The sequence below is a fragment of the Filicampus tigris genome, chromosome 6 (assembly GCF_054856515.1).
Source record: "Filicampus tigris isolate MCC_2025a chromosome 6, RoL_Ftig_1.0, whole genome shotgun sequence".
Taxonomy (NCBI): Eukaryota; Metazoa; Chordata; class Actinopteri; order Syngnathiformes; family Syngnathidae; genus Filicampus; species Filicampus tigris.
In genome coordinates this window covers 12,118,291-12,136,354 of record NC_141222.1, presented here as the reverse complement: position 1 = coordinate 12,136,354, position 18,064 = coordinate 12,118,291, and the positions used below count along the sequence as shown (strand labels likewise).

Below are 18,064 nucleotides of genomic sequence, written 5' to 3'. Positions count from 1 at the left end.
AACCACAGTTGAACTTGTTATCGGGGTCAATCAAAAGCACCTTTGTTTAAACTGGGTAGGTAGGAGGGGTAAAACTATATAAAATATGTGATTAAATGGTCTCTCTTACTCAATATTGTGGATTTTTATGTACTGCAGGTGGGGATAAAAATGATCACAAATGGGGGTTCATTATTTTCCATAATTTTTAAGGGTTTTTGTCATATGATATTGTTTTGACAATGTTTGTATGCAAACTTTTCAAAGAGTCAAAATTGCTGTCATTCTAACATTCCGTGCCCTTAGAAATGACTCATTTAAATGCGCATATCAAAATACCACAACCTCAGGACAGCAATTGGCTCGTGATCACACGCAAGGAGTCCATCTGGTGAAACGAGGTGCTCATTCTAAAAATAAAATAAAAATACAAATATTCTAAACAACCAACCGTGCATTTTCCAAATCGCTATCCTCATTACTGCAAAAATCCTCTATAGTAAGCATAATGCAAAAATGTTTGTAAAAAGCATTACTTAAACTGCTTTGTTGTGTACTGATATGTAAAGTGGGACAGCTCACATGCACCAAGATGACATGACTGTTGGCAAAAGACACCCATCTACAGGAAATATGCATCATCTGCTTGTCTCACTGAATGAATGCCATGTTCTGACCCACACGTGCATGCACATACACACGGACAGACCGACAGACAAAACTGACGTTTCCTTTTATGACTCACTTAAAGTAATGCAATGTTGCACCATTATATTTGCCCCACATATCTTATTCGAAAACAAGCCAACAATGTTCTTTCATCCACACACAAGTTAAGTCACACTGACGTTCATAAAATGCTATCACTTGAATGAATGAAGAAAAGAATGAATGAAAAAAAAGAATGAATGGAGAGGAAGCATAACTGTGCCGTGAAATTCCACATGCACACCACAAGATCATAAACACCATGGACACGCACCTCAGAAAAACACTATTCTATCGCACACTCTCTAACTTCTGACTACCACGCATGCACATATCGCACTTGCACTGAAACAAATTACAAATGAGAAATGTTTTGTTGTCTGAGTTCATAATAAATAAATAAATAATTTTCCAAATGATTACCGTATTTTCTGTTGCCAAGGCACATTTTAAACTGAGGTCTAGAGGCGTGAATAGAGATGGTTTTAATGATTTCTCCTGAGAGACTTTCATAAAAATATAGAAAGGAATAACTTTTAAAGAGGAAATCTACCCAAAGATATATTTTTTTCAAAAATATGTTCCCAGCATGAGTTAAAGCAGCAAAATCCACCTTTTTTTTAGCCATCTGTGGGGGCGGCCATTTTGTCACTTCTGTTGACTGAAAATGACATCACAACTGCTCAGGGCTCAGATAACGACCAATTACGGCTGACCTGTTTTCTGAAGTTGAGCTGTGAGCCCTGAGCAGTTGTGATGCCATTTTCACTCGACAGAAGTGACGAAATGGCCGTCCCCTGAGATGGCTAAAAACGGGTGGATTAACTCTTATTCCACACATGCAATATTTAACAGAATGCCATGTTTCAACTTGTGGACTTGCATGGAACATATTCTTGGAAAAAAAAATGTTTGTGTTGACTTCTCCTTTAAACAGAAAACAAGTCAAATATTTTCACTCATCTGTTGTACACCAAGCCATCATGTTGACATTACTGTTACCTATTTTTGTGATCAGTATTGGGATAATTATGATAACTGTGATTATATTGGTCACTAAATTCCTGAAATCTCTTGTGCTGGCTGCATAGGTGGTATACAGGATGTTACTAAGCCGAATGTCACAAGAGAACGACGACTCACGATTGACAGGACGCGAGTGACAGGTGAAACAATGATCTTATTACTGGGAACTCAGTCAGTACATTTACATTCACAAAGGAAACAGAAAAGTGGTCTCATCCGAAGACGACAGTTGGTGATATTGGATCTAGAACAGACATGTCTAGCTCCGGTCCTCAGAGGACGATTTCCTGCCTGTTTTCCATCTGTCCCTGCTGCAACACACCTGATTCAAATGATCTGCTCATCAGCAAGCTCTGAAAAGGCTCGATAACAACCATGAGCTTTTGAATCAGGTGTGTTGCAACGGGAATAGATGGATAACAGTCGAAACACCGGCCGTTGAGGACCGAGTTCTGGACACATCTGATCTAGAAGGAAAACACGTTACACCAGCTTCAAGAAATCACAGATGGAAAGACATTTCTATTCTAAATTTTAGCTCTTCGAATAATTTGTATTTTGCAACAGGTCATATGCAGCATTTAATAATTACGAGGACTTTCGTGGTAGAGTCAAAAGCAAATACACTCCACCAGCATTTGGCATTTTTTCTCTGCTTTTGTGTGCCATCATCACCACAACAATATGGACGTAGGATACCAGCTTTTTTTCAGACCAATGCCAGTATGAGTACTCAACTCCTGAGTACTCGCCAAGTAACCGATACCACTAGCACTTTTGATCAAAGTAAGACCTTTGTCTTATTTCTGACAGAAGGCAGAACAGTCACTCACCAATATAGATTTAACATCCAAAATAAAACACAAACAACTCTCTCTGTATTTAGAATTAATTTGTAACAAATTAGCCAAGTGCAAAATAAAACTAAAAACTCCCTGAGTTTGACAATATGTCAAATGAAACTTAAGTGCAAAATAAATAAGTGTAAATTAACTGTTAAGCACGACACTATGATGTTGGAAAATACGGTTGGTTGATATGGCTGGAAAATGTAACACTATGGAAGTATTGCATAACAGTTAATAGCGATAAATATTTCATTTTTAACCTATTCTGAATTTAAAAAAACTATAGATTAAAGATGAAATACAATAAAATACAGCTATCCAGTGGCAGTTGCAGGTACTTGATACATTGAAGTAAGGCCAGCATCAGCCCGATACAATACCTGGTATTGATACTCGCACATTGCTACACAAGAGTTAAAGCAGATTTCCTTTGTGCAAAAATTCAAACGTTCCTGCATTAACACGAGTTGTACAGAGCGATAAAGTTACTCCTTTTACCGATAGGCTCGCATGCGCTAGCAATTAGCAACAAGCTAAAAGGAGCGTCATTACTTGATGGTCTGAGGCTGACAAATTGGTCAAAGTTCAAATTGCATTCCATTGAGTATGGAAAAGTGGAGAGAACTCCTTCAGCAACCTAATTGAGTTGTAAATATCCTGCATAGGTAGTCAGTGACTCGTCACTTGAATAAGACCGTTTTGGGGCCACCGTGTTCCTCGTTTGAGTCGGCCGGTGTGTAAAAGTAGAAAATGACTGTAAAAATGTGTGATCTTTTTGATCTTTGATCTTTTATTGAGATCAATAAAATCTCAATGTAACTTGCAGTCTGTGGACTAGTACTTCAACTGTTTGTCCCACATTGTATGTTTCATACCATTTACATATAATATCTCTTTATCCATCCACATACAACAAAAGAAAAACAACTTTCTGTCCATTAAAATGACTTTGACCTGTAATACTGACTAAGGATGAAAAAACGAACTTAATTCAGATCGTTCTTCCTTGAGGAAGATGAATGCTTATCCCCTGATTTAAAAATGTAATTGGGAAAGATTCCAGCAACAAAGTGTACTAAAAAGCAACTGTTGTTGCAAGTTAAACAGCACAAAATGTATGGTTTAACTCTCTTACTGTATTCACCAAACTTTTTTGTCATTTTTCACTTTCCGCTTGCTGCCTGGAACCGAGAGTAAACTGCACCAAGACTAAAAATAGATTTCAACTTGCTGTCTTTCTTCACAGACTCGGCGGCCTTACAATCGTCCAACTTTACTTATCTACTGTAAATCGCTCTAACCTTCATCCCCAGAAACCTCTCTGTTGTCTTGCCAAGCCTACATCCATCACCTCCTCACATTGCCAATCTTTATATTTGTGCCTGAGCTGGACTCTCATTTTTCATGTCTTCCTTTAAACTTAACCCTTCTCCCTTAGGTCTTGTTTTTTCGACTCCCCTCCCTTTCCTACCCTCCGGTTTTCTGCCCAGTCGGTGGCAGGTCTTGAGAACAGGCGCTTGTGCAATACCAGATCCATATTTGGACACGCCGATGGAACCGTGGGATGAGACTCTCACATGATACTCCTTCAAATACCCTTCCATTCCTCTTCCCTTTCCTCTTTTTGAATTTCTTCTAGTGCAGATGGTTCAATGAGATCTCCCTTTCCTTCGGATGGCGGATGATACGAGTTTAAGGATGTAACGATTGAAATTTAAAAAAGATGCTTTAGAATGTAATGAATCAGTTTGACTTGGTTCGATTGAGTGGGTTACGTTTTGATTCAATACGGTACGGCTGTAGCTTTTGTGTGCAACAACATGCAAAAGTTCTGCAGAGCCCAAACTATCCAAATTAATTAAAATCAAAGAAATAACAAATGATCGGCAATGCCAAACCAAAGGGCTGGTAAAAAATATCGTATCGCGATGTCTTTTATGCCAATACCAAGTAGCAATATGTTGATGAGGCATCGCGATACTTTTGATACCTTACGTTAAGTTATGTTTTGCGCGTTCTACAACATACTTTTGGAACATTTGAGGTCCTTAAAGTTGAGCTTTGTGAATGGAGTTTTATTTATGGCACTCCTGTGTATCAGGAACAGTTACTGGAACAGTTTCTGCACTTTTCAATCGTGACACTTGAATAAATGGTAAATGGCACTTAAGTTAAAACACGCTTCGGTTTTTTTAAAATATATATTTTTATAATATTTAAAGCGGAAGTCAACCCAAACATATTTTTTTCAAGAATATGTTCCCAGCAGGCCCACTAGTTGAAACACGGCATTCTGATAAATATTGCGTTTGTGGAATAAGTGTTAATCCACTTGTTTTTAGCCATCTCTGAGGGCGGCCATTTTGTCTTCTGTCGACTGAAAATGACATCACAACTGCTCAAAACGACCAATCACGGCTCAGATTCAGAAAACAGATCAGCCTTGATTGGTCGTTGTGAGCAGTTGTGATGTCATTTTCAGTCGACAGAAGACAAAATGGCCACCCCCAGAGATGGCTAAAAACAAGTGCATTTTGCTGCTTAATTTATATTCCACAAAGGCGAAATGAATCAGAATGCCGTGTTTCAAGTAGTGGGCCTGCTGGGAACATATTCTTTAAAAAAATATGTTTGGGTTGACTTCCGCTTTAAGTATCACAATACGTATCGGATCACAACCCAAGTATCGGGATCCGTATCAGATCAGTCGAAATGGCCCCAGGAATGGTCCTGGGCCAATCCGTTACCCTGGTAAATTTTTTGGGTGGAAACAAAATGCGGAACCACTTTACCAGGGTAAAGTGAAAGGTTCCTCCAGAGGTTCCTGCAGTGGACAAGGGGCTAAAGGTGTATTGTCCCAGCCCGACCAAACCGTTTTACATCTGGTGTACATCATAATAAGACAATTCGATCCCTTGTGCTTCATGGGGGATATTTGTCATACCACTGCCACACACAGTCAGTTTTTTTTTTCCCGTTTTCCCCCTCGATATTTTTAAAGATTTTTTTTTATGTCAAGGTTCCTTCAGTAGCTTATACAGATTATCTATTGAAAAACAATTCCCGGAATCAGATTTCAAAATAGTCTTTGGTTGGACGTGCAATCGAACACAACAAACTCTCACTTGTTGATGTTTATATCCACAGCCGTACAGCGATCCATAACATCAAAATATCCAAAGAATAGCAAGAGTCGGACGTAGTGTGGTGTCTTGAGGGATGTGATGACACACGCCATCTATGTCATGCTCATAAACACACACATACACACAGCTGTTCAATGCACGTAAGCGATGCACTTCCCCCTAAGTACCGCTCATGTCCTGTAGTAGAAAGACAGTGCTTGAGTAAGAAATGACCGACCTTGCCTCTACTGCAAAGGAACCCATGTCTCCTGAGGTACTTCTGCGCTTTACAGGAAAGGTCTAGTAATCCTGCAAACGCGTATGAGAACTCTCTGAAATTATGGCAACTCCTAGTGAACTTTTAATGCACTGTCTCAGATGAGACATAAAGCGTCCTCTTAAGACACAAGGATAAAAAAACTCCCCGAGCAACCCTAACATAGACTGTGGGAACTCCATGGGAAAAGGTCATGACCAGAAGATATGCGACTTGTTCTCCCTTCTTCCTCCCTCTTCGTCTTTCTAATGACTCAGTAGTCTGTCTTTCCAAAGAACACAGTAGTTTACTAGCACCCCTCTTTGACTAATGCTCTTCAGAATCCCTTCCCTGACATTTTTTGATCTGCCGGTAGTGAATTTAAAGACCAGGTGATCTTGAATCAACTTTTTACAGAAACACCCAAAAACGATTTAAGATGTTATTACAAGGATACTGAAAAACGCTTGTATAAATTTGATTTGTTTAAAGTTGAAGTCAATCCAAACATATTCTTTTCAACAGTATGTTCCATGCAAGCCCAATAGTTGAAACAAGGCATTCTGATAAATATTGCGTTTGTGGAAGAGTTAATCCACCTTATTTTAGCCATCTATGGGGGCGGCCATTTTGTCACTTCTGTCGACTGATAATGACATCACAACTGCTGAGGGCTCAGGTAACGACCAATCACAGCTGACCTGTTTTCTGAAGCTGAGCCATGATTGGTCGTTAACTGAGCTCTGAGCAGTTGTGATGTCATTTTCAGTCAACAGGAGTAACAAAATGGCCGCACCCTGAGATGGCTAAAAACGGGTGGATTTTGCTGCTTTGCTGGAACTCATATTCCACAAACACAATATAAATCAGAATGCCGTGTTTCAACTAGTAGGCCTGCTGGGAACATATTCTTGAAAAAAATGTGTTGGGTTGATTTCCCTTTGAAGTACTTGAAGCACAATTCACTTTTGTGTACGTTTCAAGGCAGTTGCAGTGATCGAAACCCATTTAGACAAACCCTACAGACTGTGGTTCCTCATAAAATTCACTCAGAGCATTAAAAAGCCTGTTGTTATGGCATGAGTATAAAGGTGAATTGTGACACTCCACTCATTATCAAAAAACTGAGCATATGTCTGTCTTTATTATCATATGCACGTCCTGTGAAAATGTTGACATTTTACAACCTTTGAAATGGACCATAGCTCACAAATGTGAACTGATCTCACGGAGACTGTTTACAACTGTGATTACATCAATGAGATGCAACATCTTGCCTTGATTCAGTCAAAAATCAAATGAAAATTTAAGCAAAAAAAATCTCTAGTCTAGTGCAACTTAATTGTTTCATTCTATTGTGCCTATAGCTAATTCCAGAGCACAACCTCATCGTTTACCAGTTTGTGTGGTATTGAAAGCAGAATAAGGGCAATTTTAAACACAACCACATGGATTTTTCCCAATACAAATGATAGAACCATTATAATATTATTTTATTTGTCTTACAAGGACTGAAAAGGAAACTCATCAAATAATAATCAATCTAGTGGTGACTCTCAATATGTATTATTCAGAATGAACATTTAACACGGCGTCACTCAAGTATAATGCAGTTTGTGCATTCAGTGTACAGGATATACCAGCCATTCCCAATTAGTGGCACGTGGGTCAAATCCGGCTCCCGATAGCAAAGCGTCCGACTCATGCCAACTCAGTGACACTATGTCATAAGCGGGCTTAGAGTCAATCATTTTGATCTAATTATTTTGGATGACTTTATTGTGATTTTTGTAATGTCTTAACATTTTGTTTCTCTTTCTGTCATGCTTTTAATGTTTTATGGAAACTTTGAATTGTCTTGTATATGAAATGTGCGATACAAATAAACTTGCCTTGGATTTGACGGTCCCTATAAGATAATAAGACTATACGTGATGCATAATTATGTTGAACAGCCAAAGCAGAAGTTTTTTAAAATTTTTTATACAAATTGCTGCCATTTATTTTGGTACAACATTTTTTTTGTCAGTTATGGGCTATACTGATTACTTTATTGCACAAATTTTGTAACTTTCCAGTTTGCACACATTCTCATTAATTTTATAAAATATAATGGAAATGAATTCAACGCTTGTTTCTTACTACAAATTCACAGTTTTTAAAAATTGCAAGTGATGAATGCTTGCTGAGACAAGTTTCAGAACTGAATGAATGGAAAAAGGAAAAAGGTGTTTTCACTATGTTGTGTAACTAATAATATCAACAAAAGCTCCATTCTATGTATGAACAAGCCAGAGTGCTTACTACCAACAGTGCCAAGACTATGAAACCTGAAGCGGCTTAATTATTTTTTTTTACTAATGCGAAACGGTATTTACAAGCATGCTCCTAAAAATGAATGGTTAATAAAATACAATAATATAAAGTATTAAGGAAAACCTGCCCAGAAAACCCTCCAAAGAAACTGGTTGTTGAGGATTGAAAGTATTGTGTCATAAATGTGCTGCAAGTTCAAGACAAAGCACACAGTCATGGAAAAAATTATTAGACGACCTTGTTTTCTTCAATTTCTTATTCATTTTAATGCTTTGTAACCACTGAATTTGCCTCAAGTGACTAACGGGCAAAAAGAAAACATGGCATGGCTAAAAGCACAGTTTTGGCAGTACAGCTCCATCGCTATTGAATAAGAAGAAAAGTGATTTAGGTTACTGTCAAGAAAACCATGGAAAACGGCTAGATACTGAGCTGCGGCACTTAAAGCGGAAGTCAACCCAAACACATTTTTTTCAAGAATATGTTCCCAGCAGGCCCACAAGTTGAAACACGGCATTCTGATTAATTTTGCCTTTGTGGAAAACAAATTAAGCAGAAAAATGCACTCGTTTTTAGCCATCTCTGGGGGCGACCATTTTGTCATCTGTCGACTGAAAATGACATCACAACTGCTCACAACGACCAATCAAGGCTGACTTGTTTTCTGAATCTGAGCCGTGATTGGTCGTTGTGAGCAGTTGTGATGTCATTTTCAGTCGACAGAAGACAAAATGGTCACCCCCCGAGCTAAAAACGAGTGGATTAACACTTATTCCACAAATGCAATATTTATCAGAATGCCCTGTTTCAAGTAGTGGGCTTGCATAGGACATATATTTGAAAACAATTTTTGCGTTGACATCCGCTTTAAATCAAACTCTCATGAGCCATTTTTGTTGTCATGTCATTATTCACCATTTGTATAGCGAATGTAACATTTTTTTCCATGACAGTTGTCCACTTTTGAGCTAAAATTGAAAAGAAATGAATTGGAAGGTAAGCAATTTTAGAAGTGAAAGAGTTAACGGGAAGGAAATATCAAAGCAGAGGGGGACTGGCCTGGTTACAGTTAAGGCTCTATCCATCCATCTACTGTATCTTTTCACTTGCTATTGCATGTTTAGGTGACACGTTTGAGTTAGCACAGACTAACCGGCTGGAGGGCATGGACTTCCCACTGCAACGCACTGTACAGAAAAATGGGCCTGTGTAGGCACTAAAGCATATGCGAGCATGCACCTGTTTACACAAGCAAATAAATGCAAAACGCTTTCTGTGTGTGTGTTGATAGCTCAAGATTCAGGCCTTGAATATGGAAAAACTACAATACAATGCATTTACTGTATCAATAGTCTAGCATTGTGCACACACAAATTTAGCTGAAACAGCAGCATTCAACCAAATAAGCCTAAAAAGCTCAAATTAAAATAAAAAAATAAAAAAACTTCAACAAGGATGAAAAAAAAAACCACTTAAAAAATAGTCTCTCAGCACATCACATAAAGGTTTCGTCCTATTTTTATTGTTGTTCCGGTTACTTCCATAGTCACATTTGTTATCATACGCATACGGTACTTCCTTTAAGTCTGCTAATACTATTGATTAAAATGAACTGGCTGATATAGATTAGAGGAATAAGAAACAAGATTAAGAATATATAGTTAACAATGTATAGCACCACTTTATGTGCTTAACTGTGCATCCATTGAAGCATGGTCATCCTGGAAGGGGGATTTCCCCCCCATCTGTGGTCCCTTCTCAAGGGTTCTTCTTTTTTTTCCTTGCCCTCTTGGGAGGTTTAGATGATGGGATGTCGTTAATATTTGTCAACTGTGGGTCTGTGAAGCCCTTGGACTCTTTTATGATTTAGGGCTGTATAAGTAAATTTGACTTGACTTGACCATACTATTACCCATCTCATCTAAAAACAGATATATTTTGAAGTATTTACATGTAAATATTTCATTTTCATTACTGGCGAATCTGGGGAGGCGCGGAGCGTCCTAGTGCCCTCAATTGATGAGTCGGCACTGAAGATGATTTTGGAAAAGTGGCAAGTTACACCCTGGACTGATCACCAGCCAATCACAGGACACAGACAAGTTGCCACATAGCTGTAGAATAGTCCAATCATAATCAGCTCTTCATACTACAGTTTTTCAGTGAATTTTTCCTTATCTGGAGGGTAAGCAGTGGAGAAAAAAAACCTTTGAAATCTGCATGCCAATTTTACTTTAAATCGGCATAAAAATCTAACTCAACAGATTTTTTTTCAAATTGTCCCCCAGTGTAATCGGTATTGATATCGGCCCTGAAAAAAATACATATCGGTCTATCTCTAGACATTAGCTTAGCATCGCCTTGCATTCAGCTCAAAAGCTGCATTTGGTATCTACTTATTCAGAACTACGGCTGCTGTTTAATGGAGCACACTCTCATATCTATTCATGTAATACAGGGTGCGTGAATATGTCTCTCGAACAGTTTTTTTTTTTTTTTATCAAACCCTTATCTATGGCATTGAATCGCAACAGAGGTGAAACAAGGAAGCACACCAACATCGCATCTTATGAACGCAATCAGCCGCATCCCATTACAACCCTCCAATGACCAGCGAGGTAAGTTTGAATAAACTAAAAAACTTTTCCAACATATTCAGGCTTATTTATATTTATTTCCAATAATTGTGTACTCTACTGAGGGTTTTTAGACCACAAAAACAATACAAAACAATTTTGTACTGTATTAGGTTGTTGGGACTTCAATTTAACGGACAATCTGCGTTTAAAGATGACGCCTCCTCTCAATACATTAAATCAAGGTTCTCACTGTTGCTGCAATTGTGTGTGAGCTCCGTGTAAAGCAGTCTACTTAAAGAGATACAAGAGACAGAAACAGCAATTACACATTCCACCGTTAGTTATTGTATCCCACCAGGAGAGCACAGGGAATGGACTCCAATTTTCCATTTGTCACAGCACAGAATCAAACATGGGCCAAAAATTATAGCTTCTCATTCAATTTAGAAATTATTAATTTTTTTTCATTTGATTTTGATGTATTCCCTCTCGTTACCAGAGATAAATACATGTATCGCGATACCATAGATGATATCATGAGATAGTTTGACCTCTCACAAATGGAAAGAGGTTGGACACTTTCCTTACGCACACAGTATACTTCTGTCTCTCAGGGAAATTAGATGGCATTCACAACAAAAGCTCCATGTCATCAGTTTGCTGTTGTTATTCACTCCGTAAATACAGAGTGATCCCACAGTTTAGAGTCAAGTGTGAATACTGTCTGACACAAGGTCTTTGTTCACAAAGCACCCAAGATCACACAGCTCACAGCTCTGAACTTCTCCGTTCTGGCTCCCGACTACTGTTTTCCATAGATTATGGAAAGTTTTCAATATAATATAAGATATATAAAACTCAAAGCTACAAAACAGTCGCTAAGAACAGTGTAAAGCTATCAAAGTCAACATTAGTGAGGACAATCAATGTAATTACTAATTTAATTACTAAGAATGTTGACAAATAAGACCTACAGTATGTCTCAAGGTACAACAAGCTTCTTATAACATATTTTTGTCAAAAATAACTGGGGTCTTCCATGTGCCAATAAGCCGACAAACTTTAGGAAGCTCAGCAAGGAATTGTAAAGCGCTGACAAGCACACAACAAACCAAAGCCTATGGAACTTTCTTTCCATACTTTCTCATTAATCTGTTGACTAACTTCTGTGGCTTACCACTCTTTCAAGGTAACGTGTGATTGCAAAAGAAATAAAAGTCACATAGAAATTCAACTTTCCGTAGATCTTGATTTCATTACAACAATCAAAGACAATAAAGATAAAGTTCATCCATCCATCCATTATCGATACCGCTTATCCTCACAATGGTCGCGGGGCGTGCTGGAGCCTATCCCAGCTGGCAGTAGGCTGGGGACACCCTGAATTGGTTACCAGCCAATCGCAGGGCACACAGAGACAAACATCCGCACTCACTATCACACCTAGGGGCAATTTAAAGAGTCCAATCAACTTACCATGCATGTTTTTGGAAAGTGGGAGGAAACCGGAGTACCCGGAGAAAACCCACGCAGGCACGGGGAGAACATGCAAACTCCACACAGGGAGGCCGGAGCCGGGATCGAAGCCACGACCTCTGAACTGTGAGGCGGACGTGCTAACCAGTCGACCGCCGTGCCGCCAGATAAAGTTCATACAGTTAAAAATGTAACTTTTGAAAAGCGTTTTTTTTCAAATATGCCGTGTTGCCCTGTGTATGCAGCTTATCTGCATTGCCAAATATATCATGTACTGTGGCTAAAATATACATCACCAGACTTTTTATTTACAAATCAATGTTTATTGGGTGCCTGATTCTATTCTCAATGGGAATGCATTTGCCATAAAAATTGGGTCCCGTCCCAGCTGTACATAAAGCTTTTCTTGACTGTTTTAGCCACTCAACACTTTCCACCAACGTAATGCAACGTAAGTGCCTGTTACAGCTACTCCAATCTCTTGATCTCATCATCGTGATGGCTTGCTGATCTGGTGGACTGTTTCAACAAGGCAAACTAGTCAGATAACATACTTGAGTGCTGTAAAGGCAAGTAGTGATACGACTCAACCCTTGGTCACCAAGGGCCAAGGTTCACATCAGACAATTGGTTGTTAAACCCTCACCCTTTGAAAGTGCATTCCAAATACATGAGAGGTAAACATTTACTCACCCTTCAGTTTCTCCACCACGCTCTCTCCGGCTCGCTCCACCACTCGGCCGTCCTCCCTCTGGTAACGGTCATCCAGGAACTCAGCGGTGGCTTCAGACAGATGGACCTTGCCTGCCACACCAAGCTGCTCCATCAAGTTGGCCAGATTGACATCATTTGACCATACGTCAAACTTGAAGCGCTTCATTCCAAGAATCCCGCAGAGAACAGTGCCGGTATGGACGCCAACACGCATGCTGACAGTCTCACATGTCTCCTGGCAAAATTGTTCGATGGCCTGGATCATACCTAGACCCATCTCCACACAGCAGTAGGCATGATCAGGTCTAGGGTCAGGGCAACCTGCGACGCAGTAATAACAATCACCCAGTGTGCTGATCTTCTCACAACAGGTTAGTTCACAGAGACTGTCAAAGCGTCCGAAGAGATCGTTGAGAAGACCGACCAAGGCTGGTGCAGACTTATTGGCAGACATTTTCGTGAAGCCCACAATATCTGCAAAAAGGATGCTCACGGGTTCCATACGTTTCATGTTGAAAGGTCGAAAGATTATCTGCCCCCGCGGGATGGAGGTCTTCTTGCGTTTGTGGTTGTTATGTGGGTAGTTCTTGGGACTCGTGGAATTTTGGGACGGCGAAGCGCCGCCAACACCTCCTCCGGTGCCCACCGAGACAGCTGAGGCAGAGCAAGTGCCGGAGGAATAACGCTTGCTACAGTTCTCACTCCCGCCGCCCTCGTCGTCACCCTGCTTCATTAGCTCGTCCGCGACGCGTCGAGGCATGACCGAGTGGATCATACGCTCCTTCAAGGCCTTCTCCACCCCGAGGTCCTTGCCGTGCATGATGGCCTGGCCCACTTTGAGAAAGGTGCTGCGAGAGCGCACCTCTGACATGATGAACAAGTGGATACCGATGACGTGGACGCACAAGTGAAGCAGAGCTTTGGCTGGACCTAGCCATTGGAGAGTGTCTGTTTCCCAATTGGAGCTGGAACTCCCCAACCGTGTCCCACTTTCAGTAGAATCATAGTTTCTGTGGAGCAATGGTAGCCACCCTAAAGCCTCAAATAATATCGAGTATAAGAACCCCAGCAATACTGAGGCATACAGACGCACGTGGAGAACACTGTATAACAACAAGAGGACCTCTATACACAAAGAAAAGGTAGCCACTGGGGAGATACAAGGGGAGAGATGCAAGTCTGGAAAACGGTATGAAGCATTTGCACGGTGAACCCACTCCAGCTCAGTGTAGCCGGCTGTTTGTATCTGCGGGGCCAAAGTGATGGCGAAGGTGACTGCAATCAGGAGCAACGACGTTTGGTTGTACAGTTGAGTGTAGTAATGGGTTAAGGTGAACAAAAAGAGGAGTGCGAGCAGGACCAAAAAGGAGGCGGTGGGGGCCAGGAAGGTCATGGGGTGGCAGCGGTCACTATTGACGCTAAAGTAAACGGCCCAGAGCACAGCTGCCACCGCCAGGTAGAACAGGACATATCGAAAACGCCGCTGAGTCTGAGGAAAGCACCTCTCTTGGCACGCCTCCTCCAGGATGGGGGAGTCAAACTTGGGGTCCCAGCATTGGGCAGCGGAGCGCTCAAACAGCGGCGGTGCCTTCCTGTGCACCCTAGTGGAGGTCGTAGCCACTCTGGAGTCTGCCGAGCTGCAGCTGGAGGAGATGCTGTATTTGTGGAGGTTAGGGTTCATTTTACTTCTATCCTCGCGGCCTCGGACTCCTCCGACACTGGCGGCAGGCCTAACCGGCTCATGCTGTTGCACGTGTGGCCTCAGCGTACTGTTAGTAATCCGTACGGTCACATCGCCGTCTCTGTTGGAATTGCAGCTCACTTCTGTGGCGTGCATGAGGAGCTGTCGGTGTTGTTGCAGCGTGGCCATATTGAGGCGGGAGTTGAGTTAAATATTAATAGCTTGGGATGGTGCTCAGGCAATTAGATGTGTTGCGTGGGCGCTGCGTGTTCACATGTGGCACTGTGGGGAGGGAAGGATGCGGGGCGGGCGGGGGGGTATTGGGGGTAGCGGCGCAAAGGTGTTTTCACTGGAATAATCACACTTACAGTGCTAAGCATGAGGCGCGGACGTCTTTGCTCCACACACCGAACCTGAAACACTCACTCGCACCGTTCCAGTTGATTGAGCTGCTCATGATGAGACCCTGGATTTGCGTCACCACTCACGTTACAAGCATCACTCTGCAAAGAGCATCTGTTTCGCACCGAGTTTCCCCACAGCAAAACAACAGTCACTAATCAGTCCGTTTCCAGCATTGATCATCCATGGCTGCGTTGCAAAAGCACATCCAGATGTAGGCTGTCAACAGTTGGTGATGTGTACAAAACTTAAAAACGGCGCAGAGTAACTCTGCAACAAATGGCACCTTCACTCTGTCCAGTAGCCTCTAAAAAAATCCACCTCTGCTGCAACGAAAAGTTAGAAAACGGTGACTGTAAAGATTCCAAAGTAAATGTAAGAATAATTAGTCCAACCTTCAAAAGATTAAAAAAAAAAAAAATGGGCTTGGTTTCTGAATCAGGCAACTTTACCTTCTGCATTCCTTCTCAAGCAGCGTGTTGAACAATTGGATTTCCGTGCATTCATTCCGTCCATCTTTAGTCTTATAAATCTTCCTGACAGCAAGATTTCGGAGCCCGATCCATGACCAGAATCCAGCTCGTATATGAGGCCTGGCAGACAGGCAGGCCTATTCCCACAGATCCAGCCCCGTCCTTTCCTGAACTCCCGCTCCGGATCTCCTCCGTGTATCCCCCCCTCTACCTTCCAAAGAGGGTTGGGAGAGGTATGTGCTATTCCGAGAGCGTAATCCGAAAAGAGAAGCACAGAAAATACCAACCACTGGCCCGAATTAGCGTCGCTTTGCCTCAGCTGGGAGTGACTGCAACTTGTTGCGCGCAGTTGGCAAAACATACAAGATACGAGGAACAGCCTGGGTCGAGGCTGCTCTATAAATAGTGATGATCAAAGCTCTTTGCAATAGTAACAACACAACGCGGGATTTAATAACATTTGAACACTTTTCTCCGTATGCGGAGTTGAATTCCAGAGAGGTGTGGTTAGGGGAAAAATTTACTACTTTAAATTCAAGTCGTGCAAAACGTCAGCCACTGAGCCCATGTGAAAAAAAAAGTTTTTCCCCAGGCCGTATTTCCTGCGTTTGGAGAGGGGACCCAGTGAGAACTGCGGTTATTTGGAGCTCGATTTCCTCCCTTCACATCCCCCTGGGCGAAGAAGAAGTGAAAAATCCCCAGAGCAAACAAGAGGAACCCCTCGGGCGTATCCTTGTGAAAAGGGTCCAAAAGCAGCCAACAACAGAGAGCAGACTTCTTATCGGAACCAACTCCTCGGGGTCTGGATGGCACTAGTTGTGTGTATGTGTGTGTCCAACGCACACGCACGCACACACGAGTGCTCGCTCAGGCGTTTGTGCGTGTATGTGTCCTCTTCAGTGAGCTGCTTGTCGCCTCCCTTTTTACAACCCTCTCGCTGGGGCTAAAACGAAAACGCGGGTTTTATCTAGACGCTCTCGTGGCTGCTTTGCGTGTTATCCGGGCGCACAGAACATCCACACGCCTGGAGCTGCCACCATCTTCGCTGTGACGGGCTCGGAAATCCTCCCCCAGCTGTTGTGGCGGTGTGGGATGGTGGGACCAGCCTGTCAAGCTAGACGCCATAACTAAACAATACCACTTCCGGTAACAACAACGCGCCTAAAATGCAGCCACCCAAAATGTTCTGTCACTCTTTTTGATATACCACTTTTTTTTCCAGGACGAATACGAGTACAAGTACTCACATATGACTACTTGCTGGTACAAAGAAATACTCCTCCATGACACCCTGTAGTTGCGATGAGAATGTTTGTCATTTTAATCAAATATTGTTCAAAAACACAAACCTTTCTAAAACGTGGCTTACGTTTCACACAAAACACTACTTTGAGTAACAACTTATCGTTACTGACATTTTAACACCCAAATGCAAGTTTTTCTAAAGGTCCTAAATTCCTAAGCAAAAACAATAATCTGAGGAGACTCTGTGTTTTGCTTTGGATCTTTCCTTTTCCTTACCAGCTGAGAGAGATGACTCAGAAGTAATTGCAGCAAAGGTCGTTTGAATTGTAAAAATGTTTTGGAAAGGTACCTATGCAACCTTTAACCCACCTCTAGCATAGGTTACTTTTACGAACAAACGGATCTTACTCACATTCCTTTACGACAGGGGTGTGCCACATATGTACAGTTTCGCTCGGAGGGTCATTATAACTCTGAAACTATTTCAAAGTTTAATCACCTCCTTATATTATTGCATATACAGTACATGACAAAATGATGGATAACTAGTTTTGAAATCAGAATAATAGTTCAACGCTTGTTCAAGAATATTCTAATAACGCACCAATAAAATGCTTGCAACATCTCAACCTTGTTATTTATTACATATGACAATTTGACATTTTTATTCAGATTTTAGAAAGTTTCATGTAAGTTGACATGCTTGATTTGCTTTCACGGGCTACATAAAATGATGTGGCGGGCCAGATATGACCCTCAGGCATTGAGTTTGACACCTGCGCTTTACAATCTTAATAATTGGGCAATATAATAATAGTTATTTTCCAAACTCTGAATTTCTGCATTGAGAAAATAAAAAAAAAATCACATTTAATAAAGATTACTGATTACTTGTTTGTTTGTTTTTAACATGTTGACTTTTTGTGTCATTCCAAAAAGTAAACTTTGTATAATTCAGTATCTCACAATTGGCATACAGTAGCTACACTGAAAAAAAAATGGTGTGTTGAACGTACTCAATTTTATTTCATCAAGTGGTTACACTAAATAGTGTCTGGATATTTTTGTGTAGTAGTCTACTTATAAAAATGTAACCGGGTCCAGATGATACTTGACAAAATAAGCTCTGACATTATTTCACACAAGTTTATATAAAGACATGTATGGCTAGAAGTGTTCACGCCAATACTGGAAAGGAAATCGTTCCTTTTGTTTTGAAAATCAAGCTTTGACTTT

General features: G+C 41.1%; 1 protein-coding gene across 2 annotated transcripts in view; it reads right to left on the bottom strand.

Moving 5' to 3' along the window:
• The window catches only part of adcy9a (adenylate cyclase 9a), a 35,041-nt gene extending 18,389 nt beyond the window's left edge, over positions 1-16,652 (bottom strand). Inside the window, exons 1-2 of one of the 2 annotated variants that reach the window (XM_086034216.1) lie at positions 15,563-16,652; positions 13,007-15,433 (exon numbers count right to left, since the gene is read on the bottom strand). In XM_086034216.1, the coding sequence (XP_085890342.1) occupies positions 13,007-14,897 (1,891 nt within the window). In that variant the 5' untranslated portion in view covers positions 14,898-15,433; positions 15,563-16,652. Of the gene's footprint in view, positions 1-13,006 lie in introns of both variants that reach the window. The other variant, XM_086034217.1, reaches the window with a different exon arrangement.
• Positions 16,653-18,064: the final 1,412 nt, after the last annotated feature.